Source organism: Delphinapterus leucas, chromosome 8 (assembly GCF_059928025.1).
Source record: "Delphinapterus leucas isolate spDelLeu-1000000601 "Yukka" chromosome 8, BTC_Dleu_Yukka2, whole genome shotgun sequence".
NCBI classification, from domain to species: domain Eukaryota; kingdom Metazoa; phylum Chordata; class Mammalia; order Artiodactyla; family Monodontidae; genus Delphinapterus; species Delphinapterus leucas.
The window spans coordinates 46,764,920-46,789,314 of NC_143136.1; the positions used below are offsets into that span (position 1 = coordinate 46,764,920).

General features: G+C 33.6%; 1 protein-coding gene across 4 annotated transcripts in view; it reads left to right on the plus strand.

Moving 5' to 3' along the window:
• CALCRL (calcitonin receptor like receptor) overlaps positions 1-24,395 on the plus strand; it is a 104,622-nt gene that overhangs the window by 74,995 nt on the left and 5,232 nt on the right. For all 4 annotated transcript variants that reach the window (XM_022567217.3, XM_022567223.3, XM_089916581.1 and 1 more), the window contains 6 exons: positions 9,137-9,263; positions 12,213-12,366; positions 13,714-13,774; positions 13,856-13,922; positions 20,757-20,975; positions 21,078-21,119. In XM_022567217.3, coding sequence (XP_022422925.1) covers positions 9,137-9,263; positions 12,213-12,366; positions 13,714-13,774; positions 13,856-13,922; positions 20,757-20,975; positions 21,078-21,119 — 670 coding nt within the window. The remainder of the gene's footprint in view (positions 1-9,136; positions 9,264-12,212; positions 12,367-13,713; positions 13,775-13,855; positions 13,923-20,756; positions 20,976-21,077; positions 21,120-24,395) is intronic.

The following is a 24,395-nucleotide window of genomic DNA, read 5'->3' on the forward strand; positions in this document are numbered from 1 at the left end:
TTCTCTAATCCTCAATTTCACATCTTTAAAATGCAGATTCTATTAGTATCTATATCATAGCTGAGATGATATATATGCATTGTTAAGTGGAGAGTCTCGTTTGGAAAACACTATTATTGGCATAGTTGTCACTCTTGCTCTTTCTTACTAGTCCATTAAAAGATTTTATATAAATATTTAGCCCTGACTGGCATATTTTAACAGTGGGCTCTTTTAAAACATAATTAACAGTGGGTTCTTTTAAAACATAATTAAAGAACACAGTTTCTAGTTTTATGTGTACCACATTTTTAAAGAAATTGTTATAACGTTCACATTACAAGAAAAATAAGTATACAATGAATGAAAATTTTTATAAACCAAAGTAGTAGTATAATTATATCAGGAAAAAATTGAGGTTAAGTAAATTAGTCAAAGATAATAAAACTTTTTTAATGCCCACAAGATACCACATAGCTTACTCAGTACTTGAATTTGTAGTCTTTGATTTTAAGGCACTTTTAATATATACTCCCAGAACTATCTACTAAAATAGGAAAAGCCACTATCAACCCAAAACAACTATCCGCTAAAACAGGAAATAATGGAAAGAACAGCACAAATTTAGCTCCATGAGAGCAGGAATCATCACTGCTTTGTTTCTTTACACATTCCAGGGCTTAGCACATAACCTTGTGCATAGTAGGCACTTAATACATTTTTAAGGAATGAAGACATGAACTGACTTGGAAACTTATTTCTAGGACAGACTTTCCCATGACTTATCTGTGACCTTGGACAAGTCCCTTGAGTTTGTCTGGCCTTGGCTGTCTCCATCAACAAAGAAAGACATTAGAGTAAGACTCTTTACAATTCTAACCAGTAGAAGCAACTGTGTAAAATAACATAGGATACCCTGCAGCTAGATCCGAAGAAGACCAAGGCCATCTCAGAAAATGCTTAACTGAATGGTTAATGAAGCACGTTCGTATAGTCAGGAGCAATAGAAATCTTAGCTTTCTTCCAACTAACCTGGAAACAATTCCTAGGAGAGCTGATGTTTCACATAAAATCATTGTGTGTACAAAAATCTATCAATATCTCCTTTCTGCTTCTGAACCCAGTTCCTCATACTGCAGTCATTCTTGCTTAGTCTAGGGTAGAGGCAACTATTTTTTTTCATTTGTTAATTGAGTGAAGGTCACTGATCCATCCTAATAAAAACCAAGGCCATACAAAAAGTTGATTTAGGGTACTGTTTGTTATTTTTTATTTAGAGAGAGAAAAGAAAAGTCTACTACTCATCCATGCTTTAAATTAGAAGCAGAGAACACGAAACACTACTTACCAGATATACTTCAGTTTTATATTAGAGCCAATTAAGGAAAGAGAGTGGGAGATAAAAAGAAAGGGAACAGAAAGGGAGGGGAAGAGAGAGAGACAGAAATTTGGGATTTGCCAAGCCCTAAGAGGCAATGACTCTTACTCATAATGATCCTTGGAAAAACAAAGCAGAACCCTTTAGATAAAAAAAAAAATAAGCTTTACCAGAATTAATTACAAATTATATTTTAATTACTGTTTAAAATCTGAGAGCATAGCAAATCTTGCTCTTACTTTCAACCCAGACAAAAGGCTCCATATTCTTGCACATAAAAGAGCACACGTAACTTGCATGGGGAAGAAGGTAGTTCTTTTTTTTTAAACCATCTTAATTTTGCTGACATTTCAGACAGTGATTCTAAATAATTTTAAAGCCAAGTTGCATATTTACAACTATATAGAAGATGATATTTCTCGGTAGTCCTGAATAAAATTCAGCAAAAAATCTATTTCTCAACTTAATAAAATGATCCTTTAATGCTTATATTTCTGCTTTTCAGGACAAGTGACACAAATTCTCACCTTTCTTTTTTTAAAATCATATTTGAAAATATTCAATCAATATTGTGAACCTTTCTCTCATTTCCAGTTTCTTCATATATCTCTTGAATTAGAACAAGTATGGCTTTCTTCTTTAAGCTATAACTATTCTCCTGAAAACTGTTCATGATTCAATCTTTAAATTGGTTTCAAATAAAGCTAACTATTTAAAGAAATCCTACATTGAAACAGAGAATAGAGAGTCTTATCTACAAATCATGTTCTGATGTCCCTGTATTTGCAAATCAGAGCTATCACTTAAATAAGTTGTTTAAAACCTGGCAAATCTGCACTGTCAGAAGTCTGACAATGGCTGAGTTCAGCAATAATCATGTAGCGATCCTTGAATAACGTACCTCTGAGTGCCTACCCAGGACCACCCTTGCTTTCTCCACTCTTGTAAGAGTGTATTCATTGTAAGTCTGTTGTGCACTACAGTTCTGAGATACATTCTATTCTATTGTATGTATTCTAGACTTCGTTCAGCTTAACACTGGATATTGTTAGTTATAGTTTTTCATATAATGTTTTATTAGAGCATACTCACTGAGTCTACTTCCAAATTAATGAATTTAATCAATGTGCTGAAACATCCTTCCCTCTGAAATGAACGTGATGAGAGCTGAAAGCATATCTATTCAGGAATGTGAGTCTTGGCTGGAAAGCTTTTTAAATATGTCCACTGTAATTATATAATAAAAGCATTGCATTTCCACATTAGAGTATCAGATTTAAATCAGGACAAACTGGTGCAAGAAGTAATGGGTTTACTCTAACAAAATCCAGTTCCTCTATAATGTAATTGCTAGTACTGGTTTATGGAGAAGAGTCCCAAGTATGGAAATATAACTGAATTAAAGAATTTGGACTTATTTTAAAGAGTAAATTTATTATTTAAACTATAACTAAATGTTAAAGATTACATATTTATGTTGATTTTTCTAATAAATATGCAACTTCTTTATAAGTGTATTTATAACGTATATTTAAATGTAAGTACTATTTAAGCATAAGTGAATTTTCATGGGAACAAAATGACAAATTATTTTAAGAATGCTAATGATCCGCTGCTTGGTGTAAAAACTATACAGTTATTAGAATGGATTAAAATTTTGTAATTTGAAATAGATAACACAAATAATATAACATCTTTCTTCCCCAAATCATAATATGTTTTGCAATCTGGTTTCCTACTCTTGCAGACATAGTATATTTTCCTAGACCATACCCACTGATATGACTATATATGAGGAGAAAGCAAAGCAAAGCAAACCCTCCCAACTGTAGCATCTTTTTAGTAGTTAGGAAAAACGAAACCCAAGAATGACTGGATATTACATTGCTAACATTTGCTGATGGAACATTAAGATGTAACATAAGAGTAAGAGCTGCAGAATCAAAAAGTCATTTAGTAAGTTATGTTCTTTGAATTTAATTTTCCTCATTTAGTATGGAAAAAAAAAACAGTGTAGAGTTTTGCCTTATGCTTTATTCACATTGTCTGTCCTTCTTGCCCCTCAAAAACCTTAAGTTTTAACTTTTAAAAAAAATGTTCGACACAGGATGCTGTCTCTGCTTGAAATGCTTTCCTTCCCTATCTTCTCCTGTTTCAGTTCTATCTGGAGTATTCCCCTCACTCTTGCCACAGTCTTTGCCTATCTCCTAATTCTATTTTAACTTCTAAAAAGCATATAACACTATGTAGAATTACTTTATGTAATATATGTGTCTATTTACCCTCCACTGTCCCATGAGTAACATGAGATCAGGATCTTGTTCTGTGTTGTTCATAACTGTTTCCCCAGTATCTAGAAACAGTGAACAATATATTATTATGCATCAAAAATAGTTATAAGTGACTAAATGAATATTAAAGGAGACAAAAGCCTTATTATTGATACTTTATTAAAAACTTAAACATTCAAATTCAAAAGATCACTTAATAGGATTGTGACCTGGAGCAGCTTACCTCAATTTTATTAAAGGATAATGATATTTCAAGGGGTTCTTAAATGAGATAATGAATGTGGAGCACTTATCTCTGCACCTGGGATATTGTAAAGCCTCAATATCATGGTGTATGCTATTATTATGAATTTTATCTCTAAAAGGGTTGTTTTTCGGTTTTGCTTTTTGGGATTTTTTTTTTTTTTTTTTTTTTTAGAGCATAAGAATCACAGGCATTCAGAAAGCCAGACTATTTCTTCTCTAGTTTTCTGCCCATTAGGAGACCAAGAAGCACACTTGCACTGGGGCAATTCACACGAGAGCAAACCATTTGGCCACATAAAATGAGCAGGTCTCTTCCTTATGCAGCCTGCATTTATATGTAATATTAAATGAGCAACTTTGAAAGACATGGGCAGTGGAGGAGAGAGCATGATAGAGGAAGGGCAACCATTTCCTCTCTAGCAGGACTTGACTGAGCACCTTGGTTGAAACACTCTTGGACTCTTTCTAATCTGGCTGAATGGATCACCAGCAGCCTCCAAAAGAGAGCTAATGCTAGAGGTTATGTCTACTTTGTGTCACATAACCAGGTGATTCCATCAACTCAAAGTTCCATTGCCAGTAGACAAAAGATAGCCATACTGCTTATTCTTTTAATACATTTATTGCTTTCTGCCTGTTGTTTTTGGCAGTGTTCCTATTGGCACAGGCTTTCCTTTCGGATACATGATTTGTGTTTTCTTGTGGAAAAAGCTGAGCATTTGGAAATTAAATTAGATAAACTAGCATAAGGAAGTAGTACACTGTAGAGTGGGCTATTCTTTTATTGCTTGTATTTCCTCCTTCCATGACTAGTTTTGCTCAGGATTAGTACTGAGGAAAGTAATTTGGAAATTTCGACCTCATGTCAAAACCAAATGGGAATCAAAGACAAGTATTTTGTCTATACTGTGGCAGAATTTTGAATATGGAGCAGCATAATACCTGGCATCAGCATGATAAGGAAAGTGGAAATTTGCAGACAACTCCTTGGGAAGATAATTTAGGTTGCTTGATCTATTGCCCTTCATCACATGGAAATTATCTTTCTGATGCTGAATTCTTGTGTTTTGTAACAAAAAGATGACAATGTATCATTGCATTACTTAAAACATAGGCAGTTTTATATTACTGACACGAACCTTGATGCTATTTTATTATTTGTGAGAGAAAACCGTTAGAGAATTTGATTAAAATTAGCCGCATGAAAACTATGTTAAAAATAATAGTTAACTTGGAATGTTCACTATAGGTTAGATATTACGCTTAGCACTAGATATGATTTAACTCATTTAACCTTCCAGCCAATCCTATGAAGTACTATTGTTATCCCTATATTACAGAAAAGGAAACTGAAACTGAGGATTAGAGTTTTTAAATAACTTGTCCAAAATCACACTTTCAGTAGGTGGCACAAAAAGAGAATTGAAAGGCATGGTTACATTACACATGGAATGTAATGATTTTGCTGCCACACTTATGCCAACTGCCTCTATTACTCTGCTTGTCAAAATTGCATATTGAAATAGTGTTCTAAAATAATTATATGTAGAGAATATGAAACAGAAACAATCCAGACCCACAAACCACATTTTCTATTCTATGGTTATGCTAGGATAACATTTAAAGAAAGCAGACAGAGATTTTTGTAAAACATTCTATAAGCCTATAAAACAATTTTTTAAATATTTTGAATAAATAATCACATTAAAGAATTTAGGATAGGTTAAATTGGTTGCAGATTAACATTAGAAAAAATAGCAAAATATTTTAGTATTTCATTTAAGCAAACCAGTGTGTTTACCAAGTACATATTTTGGTTTTCATTTTCAAGTTGATTTTATTTGGCTTACTGTACTTATATGTATTAATGAATATGTTTAAAAGAAAACAATACTCATCACTAGAAAAATCTGAACCATTTTTACCACTAGACATTGAGAAAAAACATGTCAGATGGCATTTGTCTACATTTAAGTTACACAGAACCTGGAGGAAAAAAATCGAAGAAACCAAAACTATAGTCTAGTATTGTAGAGAGTAGGACTTATTTTACACAACACAAACTGAAATGATTTGGCAATGGTTCAGTATGTTACAACGATATAGACAGCTAAACAGGATATCAGGGTTCCTAGTGCAGAAGTATATGGTTTGAGTCATATATGGTAGATTATCTTTGTTGACCATACTACTTGGATAATTTTGTATAACACTCAAAATGAGCCTCATGTGTCTATTGAAATGATTTCATGTGTCCTCTTAAGTATTTGTTTGGTTTTGGTATTCAAAAATTCATTTACCATAGAATTTCACTCTATCACTTCAAAATTTTGCCCATAATATGGCATTGTTTGGGTCTAAAAGAGCGAAATATGGTATATTCTTTTATCACATAGTAAGAGAATAAGAAACCATTTTTTTGGTGACTGTAGTCACAAGAATTACATCTTTAGAAGAGAATAGGTACCAGCAGCTCATTTTCTTTTTTTAACATCTTTATTGGAGTATAATTGCTTTACAATGGTGTGTTAGTTCCTGCTATATAACAAAGTGAATCAGCTATATGTGTACATATATGCTATCTATTTTACATTTGGTAGTGTATATATGTCAATGCTACTCTCTCACTTCGTCCCAGCTTACCCTTCCCCCTCCCCGTGTCCTCAAGTCCATTCTCTACATCCAGCAGCTCATTTTTAAGTCTTTAACTTTCAAGCCAGATTGAGGTGGGAGCGAAGTCATTAGAAAAGAGGGAATTCTCAGAGGAACAGAAATACAGACTATCATAGAGAAGAGAAGGAAGTTTAAATGAACACAAGGAAAATTAAACTGGTTTTTCAACTAACTAGTTGGCATTTTATTTTACATATTTTCAATCTTTTCACATGTGAATATTATAAATATCAACAGTTATTATATAAATGCTATTTGTTTTATGTTCCTTAGATCATATCTTTCAGCTCTTACTTCTATAATGAATTGCTATTTTTGAAAGCCTTCTTCAATGTTTGTTTTCCTGCATTCCAATTTACTCTTTACAAATATTTCTGACTTGCTCTGTAGGCAAACCCTCCTAGTCTTTTGGTCATAATTTGAAAAATATGAAATTTTGTTTATGTATATATGTCTTAACCAATGGACCTGGATATAAGTGTGTTCAGCAGAAAAGGGCAAAACAACCCAGCTAAGGAAAACATTTTATTTTTTTTTCCCATGATGGTAGCTGAGTTATCTAAATTCTGTTACTAAAAAAGGGCATGGGTGTTTTATAATTGCATGGATAAGCAGTTTTTCCCTAACAATAGTTGGCACTCCATAGACACAGGGTAAGCCCAAGACAGGCATTTTAAAATAAGACCATGTTGACAAATTTTATGTGTTCATAATTTTCAACACAGAAGAGTGATAAATTACAAGAAATAAACTACACATAATATGTATAAATGATTTGAAAGGAGTATTTTTTATTAGACCTCTCCTCATATTCATTCTCTTCACTCTCAGTAAACACAAGCACTCGTGTCACTGCTCTGGCATTTTATCGAGAATAGAGCCATCTTTGCCTCAATGTTGACTTCAGTTGAAGAGCAGAACTCATGATACTCCTTAATTCAAAAACTTTCAAAGATTCTTCTTCTCTATAGAGTATAATTTTTACCCTGTTCCTTGATCCCTGCCTGCTTCTCACTACTGTCATGCACTGCAAAGTTAAGTCACGTTAAAGACTCTCTAATATGAAAATACTAGCAACTCTCAGCTGTTTCTATTTTGATGGACTCCATCTGGACTTCACAATTGTTGGTATATGACTGTCTCACACACAGTGATTGATCTGAGGGCTGTCTTGTTCATGAAGCCTTTCAAAGAAGTTTCCCTGATAGCATCTACTTCTGTGAAAGGCATGTATTGAAATTCCATAAATTTTGATTTGGATTGGATTCACTTTCAGATCCTTTAAAATACTACAGCTATATACAGGATCACAGACCTTTAGCTGCAAGAAATTTCAGAGACAATATAGCCCAAACTTTGCATTTTAAATGTAGAAAACCTTGGCATCCCAGCCTAACTATAATATCCTGGGCACATAGTCTATTTAGAATAAGGTGATATAGTGATAAAACTAGGTTAAAATCTCAAAGTTTCCAAAGTAGAAGTTATTGGTTTGAGTTATATAGGGCAGATTATCTAGGTTGACCATATTAATTGTATAACTGTGTAAAACCCAAAATGAGCTTTTAACTCTTTGTAATGAAATGATTCCTCATGTCTGCCTACATATATGTTTTGATATTAAGTATTCAGTTTCAAATGGATTCCTTTATATTATTTTAAAACTTTACCCATAATAAGCCATTGAATAATGCTTCCTAGAAGAGGTAGTACTTGAGTTGGTCTTTGATCATGGGTAAGGCAGTCATATACAATCTTGTAGAGCAGATGTGGATTCAATCTGAAGACCAGCATTACTTGTCACAAATGACATCTGCTCCTGAAATCTCTTTCTATATGAACTCCACTTAAGCGGTTTTAAAATTTTGTTTTACACATGAGGACCTTCAGTAAAAGGAGGAAATATTTTTATATCTTATGCATGGCTGGGCCAATTGGAAAAAAATTCAGTGAAGCTGAGCAAACCTCACTGGTTGCTAAATCTATATTTTTATCAACTTATTTCTTCTAAATACAACGTTATTTTTCTCATGATTGGCCTACATAATTACCACTACTACATAGGAGCTATATAAATAGAACAACCATAAATAACCATAAACAGTCTATATAAATAGAACAGCCTATGTGGTATAATGAAAAGACCATTATCTATGTGAGAATCTGATGACAAATCCAAAGTTTTCAAATTAATTAGCTGCATGATTTTTTGATCAATTATCTATTTTCACTGAATTTCAGTTTCTACATCTTCAGAATGAATTAGAATATTAATCATGATGAGAGATTAAGGGAAGAAATTTATGCAGAGGCCTTGTACAGACAAATTTCCTTTCCTTATATATGTTTACCTGTACGGAAGCAACCCATGTGTCTCTATGCTTTAAGGAATTATAGATTTTCCCCAATTAAAATTTTATCATGAGTGAATCTTGGGGAGAAAAAATAATTCTTCCAAATTTGGAGCAGCTGCTACGAATGGTGAATGTATCTTATTTGAATGATTATTAATACAAAATGTGGAAACATTTTATGATGTCAGCACACTTTGGTTTCTCTTGCCTTTCAGGAGCCTAAGTTGCCAAAGAATTACCTTGCACAAAAATTTGTTCTTCTCTTTCGTTTGTAACTCTATTGTAATAATCATTCATCTCACTGCAGTGGCCAACAACCAGCCCTTAGTGGCCACAAATCCTGTAAGTAAAATGAAGTTTAGGTTCAAGGGGTTAGTGGGGAAGAAATACGAGAGGTGGGGGGCAGGGGTAGATACATGTATATGTGTGTAATTAAGTACTAATATATGTATATTTTATGTCTGACATATAAAGAGTATGTATATGTAGCTATATTCCAATTTAGAAAGGTAAATATATCTCAATATTCCCCAAGTTATAAATATTGAATAACAAAAGGAAGAATAATTTCTTTGTTTCAGTTACCTACATATGTTAAATGTCTTCACCTCATTTATGGTTAGAGTCTTACTGCTGGTGGGACATAACATTTCCTCAATCAAATTTTTAAAAAATCAAGCAAAGCAACTAACTGTGCAGTTAGAGAAAGGCAGCACATGAAAATGGAAAACTTAATTTAAATTATAGGTTTGGTATCAGGCTGACTTTAAAGAGTTAATAAAACTAGGGAAAATGAATTATGCCTATATAATATTGAACTTTATCAACATAAAATGTTTCAAGTGCTCTATCAAATCCTGTCTCAGCAAACATTTGTAAATTGTTCCCTTACAATCCCTTTGGAAGCACAGGTTTTAGGATAAATATAAAAAGATACATAAAAATAAGCACAGAGACTATCACAATACAAAAGCTATATTTTAAAAATATAACCTGACATTTACAATACAATTTTATATATTTTATGCAAGTTATATGCATATGTAAGCTATATTTAAATTAAAATATCTGCATAAATAGCAAGCATATATTTGAGACTTTTTAATTGCCTGCTTTTATATTTGTAGTATCTATACTACAGTTTTGGATGTAGATTTGGGAAGGGTGTGTATATATGATATATAAAATAGATTTATATAAAAGATTAAGCTTAAGATTATAAAAGATTAAGTTCTGGTTACTGAAATCGGGGAAGGGAAGGAATTTTCACTTAATTGTTCAATAAACGATACTCTCATATGTGTTTTATGTGTGTTTTTAGGGTAATTTCCAAAATTCTAAAATTCCCTGCGTTGTTTGCACATGTGCATCCGGATGCTTAATCTTGTATATGTTCCACTCTAAAGTCACTGGGTGAGGAAACACTGGGGTATAATTAGCAATATAAAAAATTGGCGAATATCCTGCCATTTTAGAGTGCATTTCTCTAGAGCAAGGAAAGTCGGAGTTTTGTCATGAAGCTTCAGAGAAAGAGACTCTAAATCTTACATTTATATACTAGGGTATTCTGTTTATCACATAAATTGCAAAATGTAGTATAGTTACTTTTAATGTATTCTTGGAAAATTTATTGTCTGTTTATACTGCCAATGCCATCATAAAAATATTTTTCTAAAGCATGCTTTAAGTTCTTTTTATCATAATAATTTATAGGTTAAATTTTTAATGAAATCAGGAGTTGGAAGCCCAAGTAGATATATGTATCTAAAAACTATACAGATAAAATTTTGAAGCTGAAGCCTATCATTTCTATATAACATAGTTAAATAACTCAGCTTTATTTTTGCGAGAACTTTTTAATATAATGTTTGACATCAATGTACAATATTTAAAATTTAATATCATGCATTCTGCAGATGTATTTAATAAAAGAATAGTTTTATAAATATCCTCAGTCAGAAGGCATTATGTACAGTCGAGAAAACAAAATTTTGTTCAGGATGTAGCTTTGATTGATGTTGTATGAATTAGCAAATCATTTAACTTCTCCAGTACTCAGTTTTTTATCTATAAAGTATGTGGCTAGTGATAAATCATGCCTCACAGAATTATCTCAGGGATTACATAAAACAATACATATTAAAATATTTTTAAGCTAACTTATATGCCAATGTTATTACTACTATGCTATAATAATACAATATTTATTTTCTAGTGCATTTAATTTCCAGTTTTCCTTTTAGTGAAAAAGATATTTATTTCAAAAACAGTGATAATTGCCACTAAATATTTGAGTTCCAGTCTGGAAACTGGAGCTGATGGGAGTTAATTGGAGAGCTTTAAATTTATTCCCCTTGTTAAGGGGTAAATATCTCTTTTACTCCTTTGTATTTTCTTTACCCAATATTTAAACCTTTCTCTTCCTGTCTCTTTGAGAAAGTGAGACCTCAGGAAAAGAGGAAGGAAAACCATAACTTTTTTTTCTTTTTACCTACGTGAAACCCTCAAACCCCGTATTTAAATAAAACAAAGAATGGGCTCATTAGATTATTATTTAATAAGTATCTGCACTGGTAGCACACGATATGCAAGACTTCCTAAGTATTTGGCACTTTTCATGAACTGCTTTTAAAATTATTAAGATAATTATTAAGATTTTTCCAGCAGAATGCAACAATCGAGGAGTTCATGACGACATGGTTAAAACAGATGTAAATTCATTCATGTGCAAAACTTTTATACTTGTAATTACACAATAACTAAAACAATATTAAGAAAACACATCCACTAAATGTAGTAACTTTGGCATTCACACATTTCCTGGGAGGTGTATCATTTTAAATCTCTGAAGTCAGTGGCTAAATACTTTAGAGGCACCATTAGATGGGGATGAAGACTGGCTTTTATAAATCTGAATCATTAGTGGGAAAGATTTTGTGTAGAGGAGAGAAAATTCTGTGTTTCTGTATAACTAAGCTAAACTAGAATATTGCTTTACACGTACATTTATAAACAACTAAATATTGATTGATTTCTGGGAATTCCCTGGGGGTCCAGTGGTTAGGACTCCGTGCTTCCACTGCCAGGGCCCAGGTTCAATCCCTGGTCGGGGACCTAAGATCCCCCAAGCCACATGGCACAGCCAAGACATATATATATATATATATATATATATATATATATATATATATATATATATATATATATATACACACACACACACACACATATATACATACATATATCTATATATCTATACCTATCTAATCTATATATCTTTTTTCCTCATAGGTTAGCTGTAAAGTGTTCCAATTCATTCATCTTTACCTGATGGGCTGTAACTACTTTTGGATGCTTTGTGAAGGCATTTACCTACACACGCTTATTGTGGTGGCTGTGTTTGCAGAGAAGCAGCACTTGATGTGGTATTATTTTCTTGGCTGGGGTAAGTGCCATCATGCATATCTACTGACTCATCTTTTAAGAAAGCTTTTGGAGGATGCAGAGTTCCTTTGTAATAAAAATATTCTTATTATTAATCATTTTTTAAACAATATCAAGTGATTAACCTTTGGCTCATTGCTGTAAATTAAAATATTTAAAGTACCACTGACTCACTGTTTTCGGTAACCACAGGTCAATTAATAATACAATTTTTTTCTATTTAATATTCCAGTGTATATTTTGGCCAAATATGTAGTGACTAAAACAATAGAACTAGAATCATAAATTAGGGAGCTATTCTGAATCTCCTTTTTCCTCATGTGCCAAATGAGGGCATTGGTCTTAACCAGCTTTGAAGTTCCATTCTAAAAATGATTGTTTAAAAAAAATTGTTATTTTACTTTAAGAGTAGAGGGAACAGTAACTGAATAAAGACAGGCAAAAAAATCTGCTTTTTCCACACAACCTCCTGACATGATATTATTCACAAAGCAAAAAATAATACACTTCTAGCATATTTTAAAAAAATAACTGGAATAATGCAAAACATAAAATGCTGAAAATGAATTCATTGTACATGAATTCAAAAGGACTAGTTTCCAGAAACATAAGTGAAATGATACTTATCTATCTATCTATCCATCTATCTACCTATTTATCCACTCAGATAATAGATGTTGATATATAGAGGTATGTATACACACACTATATATTTTTTTACTGAAATAAATATTGTTCCTATTGGTTGTTTGATATTATTGATAATAAAAGTGTCATATATATATTTGCCAAGTGAGTCCAGTTTTTGCTCAATTATATGTATGTATGTGTTGAGGCTATTAGTACACTCAGGTTACCTTTATAAAATATACCTTCATTTTACATTTGAAAGATCTGATTTAGAATGCTAAGAACATGCAAACTTTCTGATATATAAGCCATCTGTCTCTTCCTTCTCTTCTTCTTCACATAGTCAGTCTCAACTTCTTCCCACATCTGATTGGCCAGTTCCATCTTACGGAAGATATGTGGATGCTGAATTTCTTCTAAGCTTTTGAGCCCAGGCAGCACATTTATGAACTTAGGTCTGGAGTCCACTGATTCAAAATGGCTCAGATTAGAAGAAACTGTACACACACACACACACACACAAGCCTGAAGACAGACACCTAATACTTCATCACATTTACTGTATGAGTAGACAGATAATATTTACGTCAGAAGCATACAGTGACCAGCTGTTTTTGCTCCTAGAGTATCTCTGAGTTTCATATTTCATGACATATTTTAGGAATTCCATCTACAAAGAAAGATGCCTATTTATTTTCTTTTTGTTTGATATTTACAGGATTTCCACTGATTCCTGCTTGTATACATGCTGTTGCCAGAAGCTTATATTACAATGACAAGTAAGATAATCTCTTTTTGATTTCAACTGGAAATAATTACAATGAAAATTTTCAACATAATTTCCCTGCTTTTTCCCTTAGCTGTTGGATCAGTTCTGATACCCATCTCCTCTACATTATCCATGGCCCAATTTGTGCTGCTTTATTGGTACGTAATTAAAATGCTCCTTTTTTCATCATTGTTCATAGTTCAACTTTATTTCCTGAAACATCTGGCCTATGGTATCCTTCAGGATCTCAGTAGACATAGACGGCATACTCACAGTGTTTGATTGAAGAGGGTTAAAGGAAGGTGTTATATTTGAAGTGTTGGCAGGAAGAGGAAAGGAACTAATTCATAAGGGATGGTGAGGCACCAGGCACCAACAGTGGGAAGCTGTTATCATGGTAGACTTTAAGAGGGGGTTGGCTGAGTGCTAGTAGGGGTAGCCCAACAAGAGGTCTGGCCTTGGGTAGAGGAACACAGCTACTGTCAAAACCGCAGCCTGACAGGGAAAAAGGAGAAAGAAATACTCAAAATTCTCTCTTTTCCCATGCTCTGATCTCTTGGATCCTCCCATTGGCCAAATGCAGCAAATGCCAAGGGTAAAAAAGCCTTGTGATGATGCAGTCCTCAGACCTGCCTCAGAGCCTGCTGGGGCGCAGAGCAGAGAAGGGCAGAGGATGGATCTAGTGAGTGGGGATGGCAAACAGGAAAAACCACACACCTGTGATGGTAATAAGACTAATATCCCCATAAAGAAAAGACTATAATTTGGAAAAAGAAAGTATTGCTTAAACTGTTGTTTTATCATAATGATCAGCACTTAATCCAAGCGCACGAATTGGACATTTTTAAGTGTGGTTGCAGGAAAACAGAAGTCAAATTCAGTGCTTTTATTACATTGTTTCAATGGGGAAATAAATTAATCTAAATTAACATGCTTTCTCTCATAGAGCATTAGAGACCAGATTGCAATTACAGTCTTTAAGACTGTAATTACAGCTGATATTTAATTATATATAAAAAGGTGAAGGGGACACGTTTCTCAGTCAAAATTCAAAGCTTCCTAACCCTTCTTTTCAGATCCTTTTTTTAAGAGAAATATCCTACTATTTTACTACATTTTCTAGCTGCAATTTAGTATGTGGTTATGTTAGAACACTGTTCAAGCCATTCTCAAGTGTATCACTGTTATTTTCAAAAGTTTGTCATAATTAAGAGGGTAAATTTTAGAAGGTGATTCCCTGGGTTTGAATTCTTCTACCTCTTACTTGCTATGTGACCTTATGCAATTAAACTAATCACTCTGGGCCTCAAGTCCCTTATTTGCAAAACAGAAAATGTAATTACAGATACTTTTAATTTTTTTTAACAAGAAATTAAATGAGTTAATACATAAAGAGTGCTTAGCCTGGCATGTATAAATCATGGAGCAAGTGTCAAATTTCTGGTTTGTGCTTGGCTACACAAGACAGCCAGTTCAAAAAATCAACACATGGAATTTATTATTATATCTCATGGAAATTTTAATGTACCTTAGTGCAGACTCTATGAAAATTTCAGAGGCAGAAGCATTTCCTTCCCTTGCTACTTGCACATACTAGGAACATGTATAACACATTGTTTAAGCTGTATCCTGAGAAGTCCTAGCTTTGCATTCTTGGAAAGAACCAGCATTGAAACCTAGCTCTACCATTGCTGGTTGTGTTTCTCAGGGCAAGTTCTGTTTTGTTTTGTTTTGAGCCTCTCTATGCCTTTGTTTTCTCATCTATGACTATGCAGTAGTAAGAATAAATACCTCATAGGGTGTTGTAAGGATTGAGATGTATCCTGTTAAGCAATTAACACAGTGCCTAGAATATAATAAACTCTCAAAAAAATGCTTTTAAAAGATTCTTCACTTATAATTTCTACATGATACCATGATTCTGTTTTGAGGAAAATACAAAGAAATTAAGATTCTTTTTTTGGGCCATCCAGAAGCTTACAGAACAAATACAAGGCAAAATTTTATTATAAGACATCTGGCTCTAGAGAGGGGTATGTGATTCAGAGTCCTAAATCAGAGAGGTTCAGGAAATAAGTAAAAGCACCTAACAAATGAAAAATATAACACAATCCTTGGAAGAGCCTGTCCACAACAACTTTGGGAGGAAAGAGTAGATGGTGCAGTTAGGATAAAATATCACATAGGAATATAGCCCATCAAGCTGCTCAGTAAGAAAGGAAGTGAAAATCCACATTATTTGCAGAAAGCTTTTTCCATTTTTCTGGCCTAACAAAAGATTAGGAGCCTATTTTTCTAAGGGTAATATGATCTGTCCTTGTTTAAGCTCTAGGGCTCCTCACTGGTCCTGGCCAATTCCAAGGTCTTGGGAGGGGCTCTAGCAATTTTTTATATGGTCACATATTTTTGTACAATTTTTATAAATGAAGAGATTTCAACCACAATCAGTTTCTTTCCACTCAGACTTCCTCTGTCCCATATTCCCTCGAGCAGGGTGGTATTGGAGTGTCTACAGCACTTTTGAGATCTTGCTAAGGAGAAGTTGAGAGGAGATACGGTTAATTTGTGTTTAGTGAGAGATGTTTAGGTCACTTCAGTGAGTAGTTAAGTGATTGCTGGCTAATCTAGTAGAGGAATGGCTTCCAGGAATCCTGCTGCCACTGGGTTGATTCACAGGGCTTCCTGCCATGACCCTAGGTGGTATCATGATGTGAAAATGTCCTGTTGTACCTACGACCATCTATGTGAACTTTATGGGTATTGGAGTAAAAACAAGTTTCTCCTCTTTTCCTTACCTAGTTTTTCTCTAAGATAGATGAGATTCAGATGTAATTCATCTGAAATTTACTATTCTTGTTCTATTTGTATTTAAAATAAATGGAAGTATTTGCAGAAAATAAAGTAGGATGACTTTCTAGTTTCTAGGTTCACATTTTAAATCAGACTTGCCATTTGGAGAAGCAGTTTGCATTTAGAAATTTTTATATAATGAGCATTTAAATTGCAACATTTAGAGTGATTTTTATAATTTACGATTTTTGCATATTAGGATTATAAAATATTCTAAATTCTAAATTTATAAGCAGATAAAATGGCATTATTACTTTTTATTCAATGGGCTGGTAGTAATTTCCACTTAGTCAAAACTTTTAAAACAGTAATGAATGCTTGGGAAGGGAATACAGTAGGATGGGTGGAATAACAGCTGATGTGTTGATTCATCATGTTTCATTCTTACACCTGTTGCAATAGCTTATTCTGCTTTTGTCTTTAGCAGACAGTCCTGTGTCTGTAACCATGTTACTTTTCATAGATGTGTTTCCATCAGGATTATAGTTAGCTGTTTATTTTTGAAGTATATGTTCCATTGAATTCTCTAGAAGGATAGAATATTTTTATGCCCAGTTATTTTCATAACACATGCCTTAAATCAGCAAATGTATGTTATTTTTTCATTGCTTTCTACATTAAATGAGATGCTACCATTATTTTTCTGATTAAAGTATGTGGATATAAATTGCATAATAGTACACAGTTTGAATTTTTTACATTATTAAACAAAACACAGATGCTAGAAGTCAGGGTGAGAAAAAAGGAAAGAGAACAGCATAGGAGAATAAGAGCCCGAAGGGACTTTTCTGGGGCTATTGTCCATAATTCTATGGAAGGCGTAAGGAATAGGCATAGAGGATATAGACAAAAGTAACAGATACTGACATGGATAAAGATAAGAAAGAGAGAACGTAGTATTCAGGAAGAGAGAGAGAAATGTATTTCAATAGAACTCTGTTCATTTCTTGAACACTATATATATATTTTTCACATCTTTATTGGAGTATAATTGCTTTACAATGCTGTATTAGTTTCTGCTGTACAACAAAGTGAATCAGCTATATATATACATATATCCCCACATCCCCTCCCTCTTGAGCCTCCCTCCCACCCTCCCTATCCTACCCCTCTAGGTCGTCACAAAGCATCGAGTTGATCTCCCTGTGCTACGCAGTAGCTTCTCACTAGCCATCCATTTTACATTTGGTAGTGTATATATGTCAACGCTACTCTCTCACTTCGTCCCTGTTTCCCCTTGCCCCTGTGTCCTCAAGTCCATTCTCTACGTCTGCGTCTTTATTCCCTCCCTGCCACTAAGTTCACCAGTGCTGTTTTTTTAGATTCCATATATATGCATTAGCATAAGGTATTTGTTTTTCTCTTCCTGACTTACTTCACTCTGTATGACAGACTCTAGGTCCATCTACCTCACTACAAATAACTCAATTGCATTTCTTTTTATGGCTGAGTAATATCCCATTGCATATGTGTGTCACATCTTCTTTATCCATTCATCTGTCCATAGACATTTAGGTTGCTTCCATGTCCTGCTATTGTAAATAGTGCGGCAATGAACATTGCGGTACATGTGTCTTTTTGAATTCTGGTTTTCTCAGGGTATATGCCCAGTAGTGGGATTGCTGGGTCATATGGTATTTCTATTTTTAGTTTATTAAGGAAGCTCCATACTGTTCTCCATAGTGGCTGTATCAATCTACGTTTCTGCAAACAGTGCAGGAGTGTTCCTTTTTCTCCACACCCTCTCCAGGATTTATTGTTTCTAGATTTTTTGATGATGGCCATTCTGACCGGTGTGAGGTGATACCTCATTGTGGTTTTGATTTGCATTTCTCTAATGATTAGTGATGTGGAGCATCTTTTCATGTGTTTGTTGGCAATCTGTATGTCTTCTTTGGAGAAAGCTTTATTTAGGTCTTCCACCCATTTTTGGATTGGGTTGTTTGTTTTTTTGATATTGAGCTGTATGAGCTGCTTGTATATTTTGGAGATTAATGCTTTGTCAGTTGCTTCATTTGCAAATATTTTCTCCCATTCTGAGGGTTGTCTTTTCATCTTGTTTATGGTTTCCTCTGCTGTGCAAAAGATTTTAAGTTTCATTTGGTCCCATTTGTTTATTTTTGTTTTTATTTCCATTTCTCTAGGAGGTGGGTCAAAAAGGATCGTGCTGTGATTTATGTCATAGAGTGTTCTGCCTATGTTTTCCTCTAAGAGTTTGATAGTGTCTGGCCTTACATTTAGGTCTTTTATTTGTTTGTTTTTTTGTTTTATTGCGGTACGCATGCCTCTCACTGTTGTGGCCTCTCCCGCTGCGGAGCACAGGCTCCGGACGCGTAGGCTCAGCGGCCATGGCTCACGGGCCCAGCTGCTCTGCGGCATGTGGGATCTTCCCGGACTGGGGCACAAACCCGTGTCCCCTGCATCGGCAGGCAGACTCTCAACCACTGCACCACCAGGGAAGCCCACATTTAGGTCTTTAATCTATTTTGAGTTTATTTTTGTGTATGGTGTTAGGAAGTGTTCTAATTTCATTCTTTTACATGTAGCTGTCCAGTTTTCCCAGCACCATTTATTGAAGAGGCTATCTTTACTCCACCGTATATTCTTGCCTTCTTTGTCAAAGATAAGGTGACCATATGTGCATTGGTTCATCTCTGGACTTTCTATCCCTGAACACTATATTTTTAAAGTATCATGTCTCCCTTTCAAAGAGAATGCTTTGTTTTGGGGAAAGTTGTAAACTCATAGTAAGTTTATAATTACAGAAAGTAATTGACAGAAGGCCTTGTTGGGTGCCAAATTTTTTTAACTCTAGGATGATCTAGGTTAAATATCAACTGGTTCCAATACGTGATTCAGCCTCCTCATAAGGGTAAAGAGGATTATATTACTATCATGGGGAGTTGTGAGGACTGTTGTTACACACATACACATACAAATAATGCAGGAAGGATAAACCAAAAAGATGAAAATGGTTATTATGGTATAATACATATTTGGTAAGTACCTAGTATGAACACTAATACAGAGTAGACACTTAAAATAATTAGCCTTTGCTACAAACAATTATTTCCTTTCTTTGAGCTGAAAATGTTCAGAAGCTTTGGTTTTTTTAATCATAGCAAAATTTTAAAATTTTGCATAAGAAAATGAACTAAGCAAAACAATCAGATATTACTTAGCTGAAGGTGGTCCACAATAATTCCACCATAAATTTATTTTTTAAAATCTAAGCCTATTAAGATTGATGTACTTTTTAAATTAATAAATCACAATTCCATATCCAAAGGAAACAAGAACACTATGTTAAAGAGATATCTGCACCCCATGTTCATAGCAGCATTATCCACAATAGCTAAGACATGGAAACAACTTAAGAAGTTATGGTATTTATACACACACACACAAACACACACACACACACACACACACACACACACCACACAATGGAATACTATTTAGCCATAAAAAATAAGGAAATCCTGCCACTTGAGAAAACTTGGATGGGCATTATGCTAAGTGAAATAAGTCAGACAGGGAAAGACAAATATTGTATGATCTCATTTATATGCGGAATCTAAACAAATAAACAAACAAACTCATAGAAAGAAGAGAACATATTTGTGGTTACCAGAGGCAGGGTGTGGAGGAGGAGGAATTGTAGGAAGGTGGTTAAAAGACAGAAACTTCCACGTTTAAGATAAATGAGTATGAGGGATGTGATGTACAACATGAAGATTATAGTTAACACTGCTCTATGATATACATGAAAGTTGCTGAGGGTAAATTCTAAGAGTTCTCATCATAAGGTAAAATATATATATACAATCTTTGGTATTTCTATGAGATGATCGATGTTAGCTAAATTTATTGTGATGATCATTTCACAATATATGTAAGTTAAATCATGCTATGCAACCTAAACTTATATAGTGTCACTTATATCTCAGTAAAACTGGGAAAAATATGAAAAAATTCAGTAGCAGAAATACAAATTAATATTTAGACAAATATTCTCATCAACAGAACATATTCTTGTGTACTGAAAATATTCTAAGATTCATAAAATCAAAGATCCTTCAATAATGATTCTTAATATTAAATATGAAATAATTTCCATATGCCATTTTATTTTCTTTTAGGTGAATCTTTTTTTCCTATTAAATATTGTACGTGTTCTTATCACCAAGTTAAAAGTTACTCACCAAGCAGAATCCAATCTCTACATGAAAGCTGTGAGAGCTACGCTTATCCTGGTGCCATTACTTGGCATTGAATTTGTACTGTTTCCATGGCGACCTGAAGGAAGGATTGCAGAGGAGGTGTATGATTACATCATGCACATCCTCATGCACTATCAGGTATGGTGTTCTTGCATCAGGAAGGCGCCTTGTGCATCAAGTTGGTTACAAATAATGTATCTTTTCCATTTGGAATCAGATAATTCTATTTTTCTTTTACAGGGTCTTTTGGTATCTACAATTTTCTGCTTCTTTAATGGAGAGGTATGGTGATTGATTTTATTCCTCTTATCATTTTGTATTTGCAATACTTTTTTACTTTAAAAAATGAGACAGAATTATAAATTCCCTAAGAACAAGTATTTCAAATTCCATTTCTGTCAGGAAAAAGAACCATGGAATCTCTTTTACTAGATGTAACTCTCCTTCCCAAAAGCTCAGGTCATATTGGAGTTCAAGGCTGGGGCAAATTCAGCCTCACTTTAAAATATTCCATCAATGACTTTTATTCATCTAGTCTTTCGACCTACCTCTTGAACTAATCCTACTAATTCTGGACTTTGTCTTAGGTACAATGTTAGGCAGTCCTTATCCTCATAGAACATACACTCTAACAGGAAATAAAATTGGGTCATTTTTATTTTCCCCCTTTCTCTGGGTTTTTTTTTCTCCTGGGAAGAGCTGCAGTGGGTTAGGAAACAGAAGAGCCCTCTGATTTGTAACATGGAAATGTGTTTTGGATATTTCAAGATTTTTATCCAATATTTTTTTTTCTAATTGGGAAGTTTCAGGCATCTTAGAAACTGGTACCATATTTCTTATGCATATCAATAGGGCTATAACTCAGTGGTTTGAGCTATATTGATTTAGTTCTTTATATGACTTTAATCTACTTCACAAAATTTAACCTGTTGGAGGATTTTGGCAAAATTCAATAAAGTTTAGAAATTCAGACAGCGACTAATGAAACATATATTTGGTAATGGTAAAGCTTATCACAAAGCTTCAGATGGGCAACACATGGAACCAGTTGTCATAACTTTATAAGAACCATTTCTATACAACTAATCAATGCTGGAAATCACGTACATGTCATGAAAAACTATAAAATATTGTTTTCCCTTGTTTACATAATATTTTAATTCTTTCTCTTAGCATACAATAAAATTTCATATTTGATTTCTTAATCAATTTTAAAATATAGATATTTATTTTATATATATATTTATTTATAATGGCATATAGAACTATCAAACATAGTAGACTATATTTCATATCTTTGAGTGGTGTCTCCATGATTCTTCTGCTGTATCGAGGACAAGAGTGACTTTTTCTGAAGTCAGTGAGAAGTAGGGACAGAGAATGCAATTAGGAAGAATAGATACATCATCTGTTTTGATAATAAAATTCAATTAGCATTTATTATATAACTCTATAAATTATTGTATAAACTGAATTAGACAATCCAATTTCTGCCTACATAGGACTTTACAGTTAAATATAGATGAGAAAGCTACAGACAATATGCCATAAAGCATGTATGAAATAAGTAAGATACACGTTTGCATCTGCAGAAACAGATTTGATTTTTATAAAGGGTATTTTTTAAATGTACAAATTATAACCACTAGTAAAATATTTTGTGATGGAAGGCAGTGTAGAATAAAGGCGCTGACACAGTAATGCATTTAAACCCAAAGATGCCTTTTTGTTCCTGCCTGTAACATCTTGGGAAATATTCTGAACTTCCAGAGGTCTCAGTGTGTACTTTTATTAAAGGGAAATAAAAGCAAGTTCTTTACACAAATCTCACAGGGATTAACGTAAACTAGGAATATAAAGATTTTAGCACCATGCCCCACCCACAGTAGATACTCAGTACATTATAGATTCCTTTTTAGATTTGTCAAATCGCTCATTTACAAAAATATATGTACAAATGGGAACATTAATCATATCGGAATCAAATCTCAAATTGGCCCTTATATTTAGAAAAAGTGCCCAGGGAATATCTAAATGAATGCCTAACACTCTTATTGTACTCTACCTGTGTAAGCAAAAGAGACACAGGCCTTGATCTTTTGCCATGTTCTAAAATTGAGAAAACTTTGGCACTGGAAAATTACAATAAAAAATCTTTGAGCCAACTTCTTACCAAATCCTTCAGCATCTCACAACATCTCCAATATCTGTCCCCTTGTCTTCATCTCTAGATACAATCCCTGTTTGTGTATGATTCATTTCTCATCTTAAGAAATACTATAATGCTTCCTTTTTTTGTCTCTTTGCCTCTAGTTTTTCCCACTCTCATAACATGAAGACACAGCTGCCAAATCCATTTTGTGTGGTTCCAACTATGTCACGTACTTCTTGAAATCATTTGCTCAGGCTTAGTTTCCTTCTTGCTTTCCACGTCAGGTCAAATAGCTTGCCTTTATCTTAACATCTCTATTTATTTTTTATTCTCACATTTTATTTTTATTTCTTAGCCAAAATATTCCTAGTTGCATTTCTCACTAGTTAAATAACCGTGGCTTGACAAGTACTCAGGTCACTTTCATTTCATCTCTAGTCCTCTCAATCAAAAAAATATGCACTGTTAGCATAACATTAGGGACTCTAGACATCAGAAGGGCCCTCCCTAGTCTCATGGGTATCTTTAACAACACCTGAGAGTAGATAGTTTTACAACGTGAACAAAAAGATTTGTTGAGAATAACCAAACTCACATCCTGTAATGAGAAGTAGGTAGAATTTTTATATACAGCTCTATTAAACACCTTTTAATTGATTTAGGTTAAGCAGTGTAGAGTTGGTTTCTTATCAGGTACTAATGGTCATATAAACCCATATTCTTTATATTATACAAAATTATATATTGCAATGTTATATTCTAAAAAGTTGGCCTTACTATTTATATAACACTTATGCGTAAATTAATGAGAACACTTTCATATCTTTAATAACATCAGGCAGGCTCTCTTGCCATCCAATGGCAATTTCCCTTTTTATCTTTCCCCATTACATTCTTCTCATTGTAAGTTTACTGAGAGTGGCCACTTTAATGTTCTGTTAAACAGGTGTGATGTTGTGTTAGAGAAAGCAGATGAAAAAAAATAACATCCTTATAGAGAGTACCATAAACAAACAGATGTCTACAAGGCCTATGGGTCTTTAATTACCTTTATATTTCGCTTCAGTAAATAAGTCAGGAAATTGGCTTTCCATGGTTTTTCTGACGATTTAGCTGCAAGGAAGAAATAGGGTGATGATCTTAATCAAAGTAGATATTTCAAGAGCAAACAGTCATATATTTCAAAGCCATTTTGGCTTTTAGAATTGAATTTAAGCTTTCCTTGTTAAGACTGTAAGTACTACTCTCATAGCTAAAATATTTCTTCATGTCAGCTTCTTCCCAACATTTATGTAGAATCTTTTGTACAAAGCTACATTCCACCTCCTTTCACACAGAAACTATATAGCACATGGATTCAATCAGTCCAGCTTTTAGTAACAAAGTGAGAAGTTAATTAAGCATAA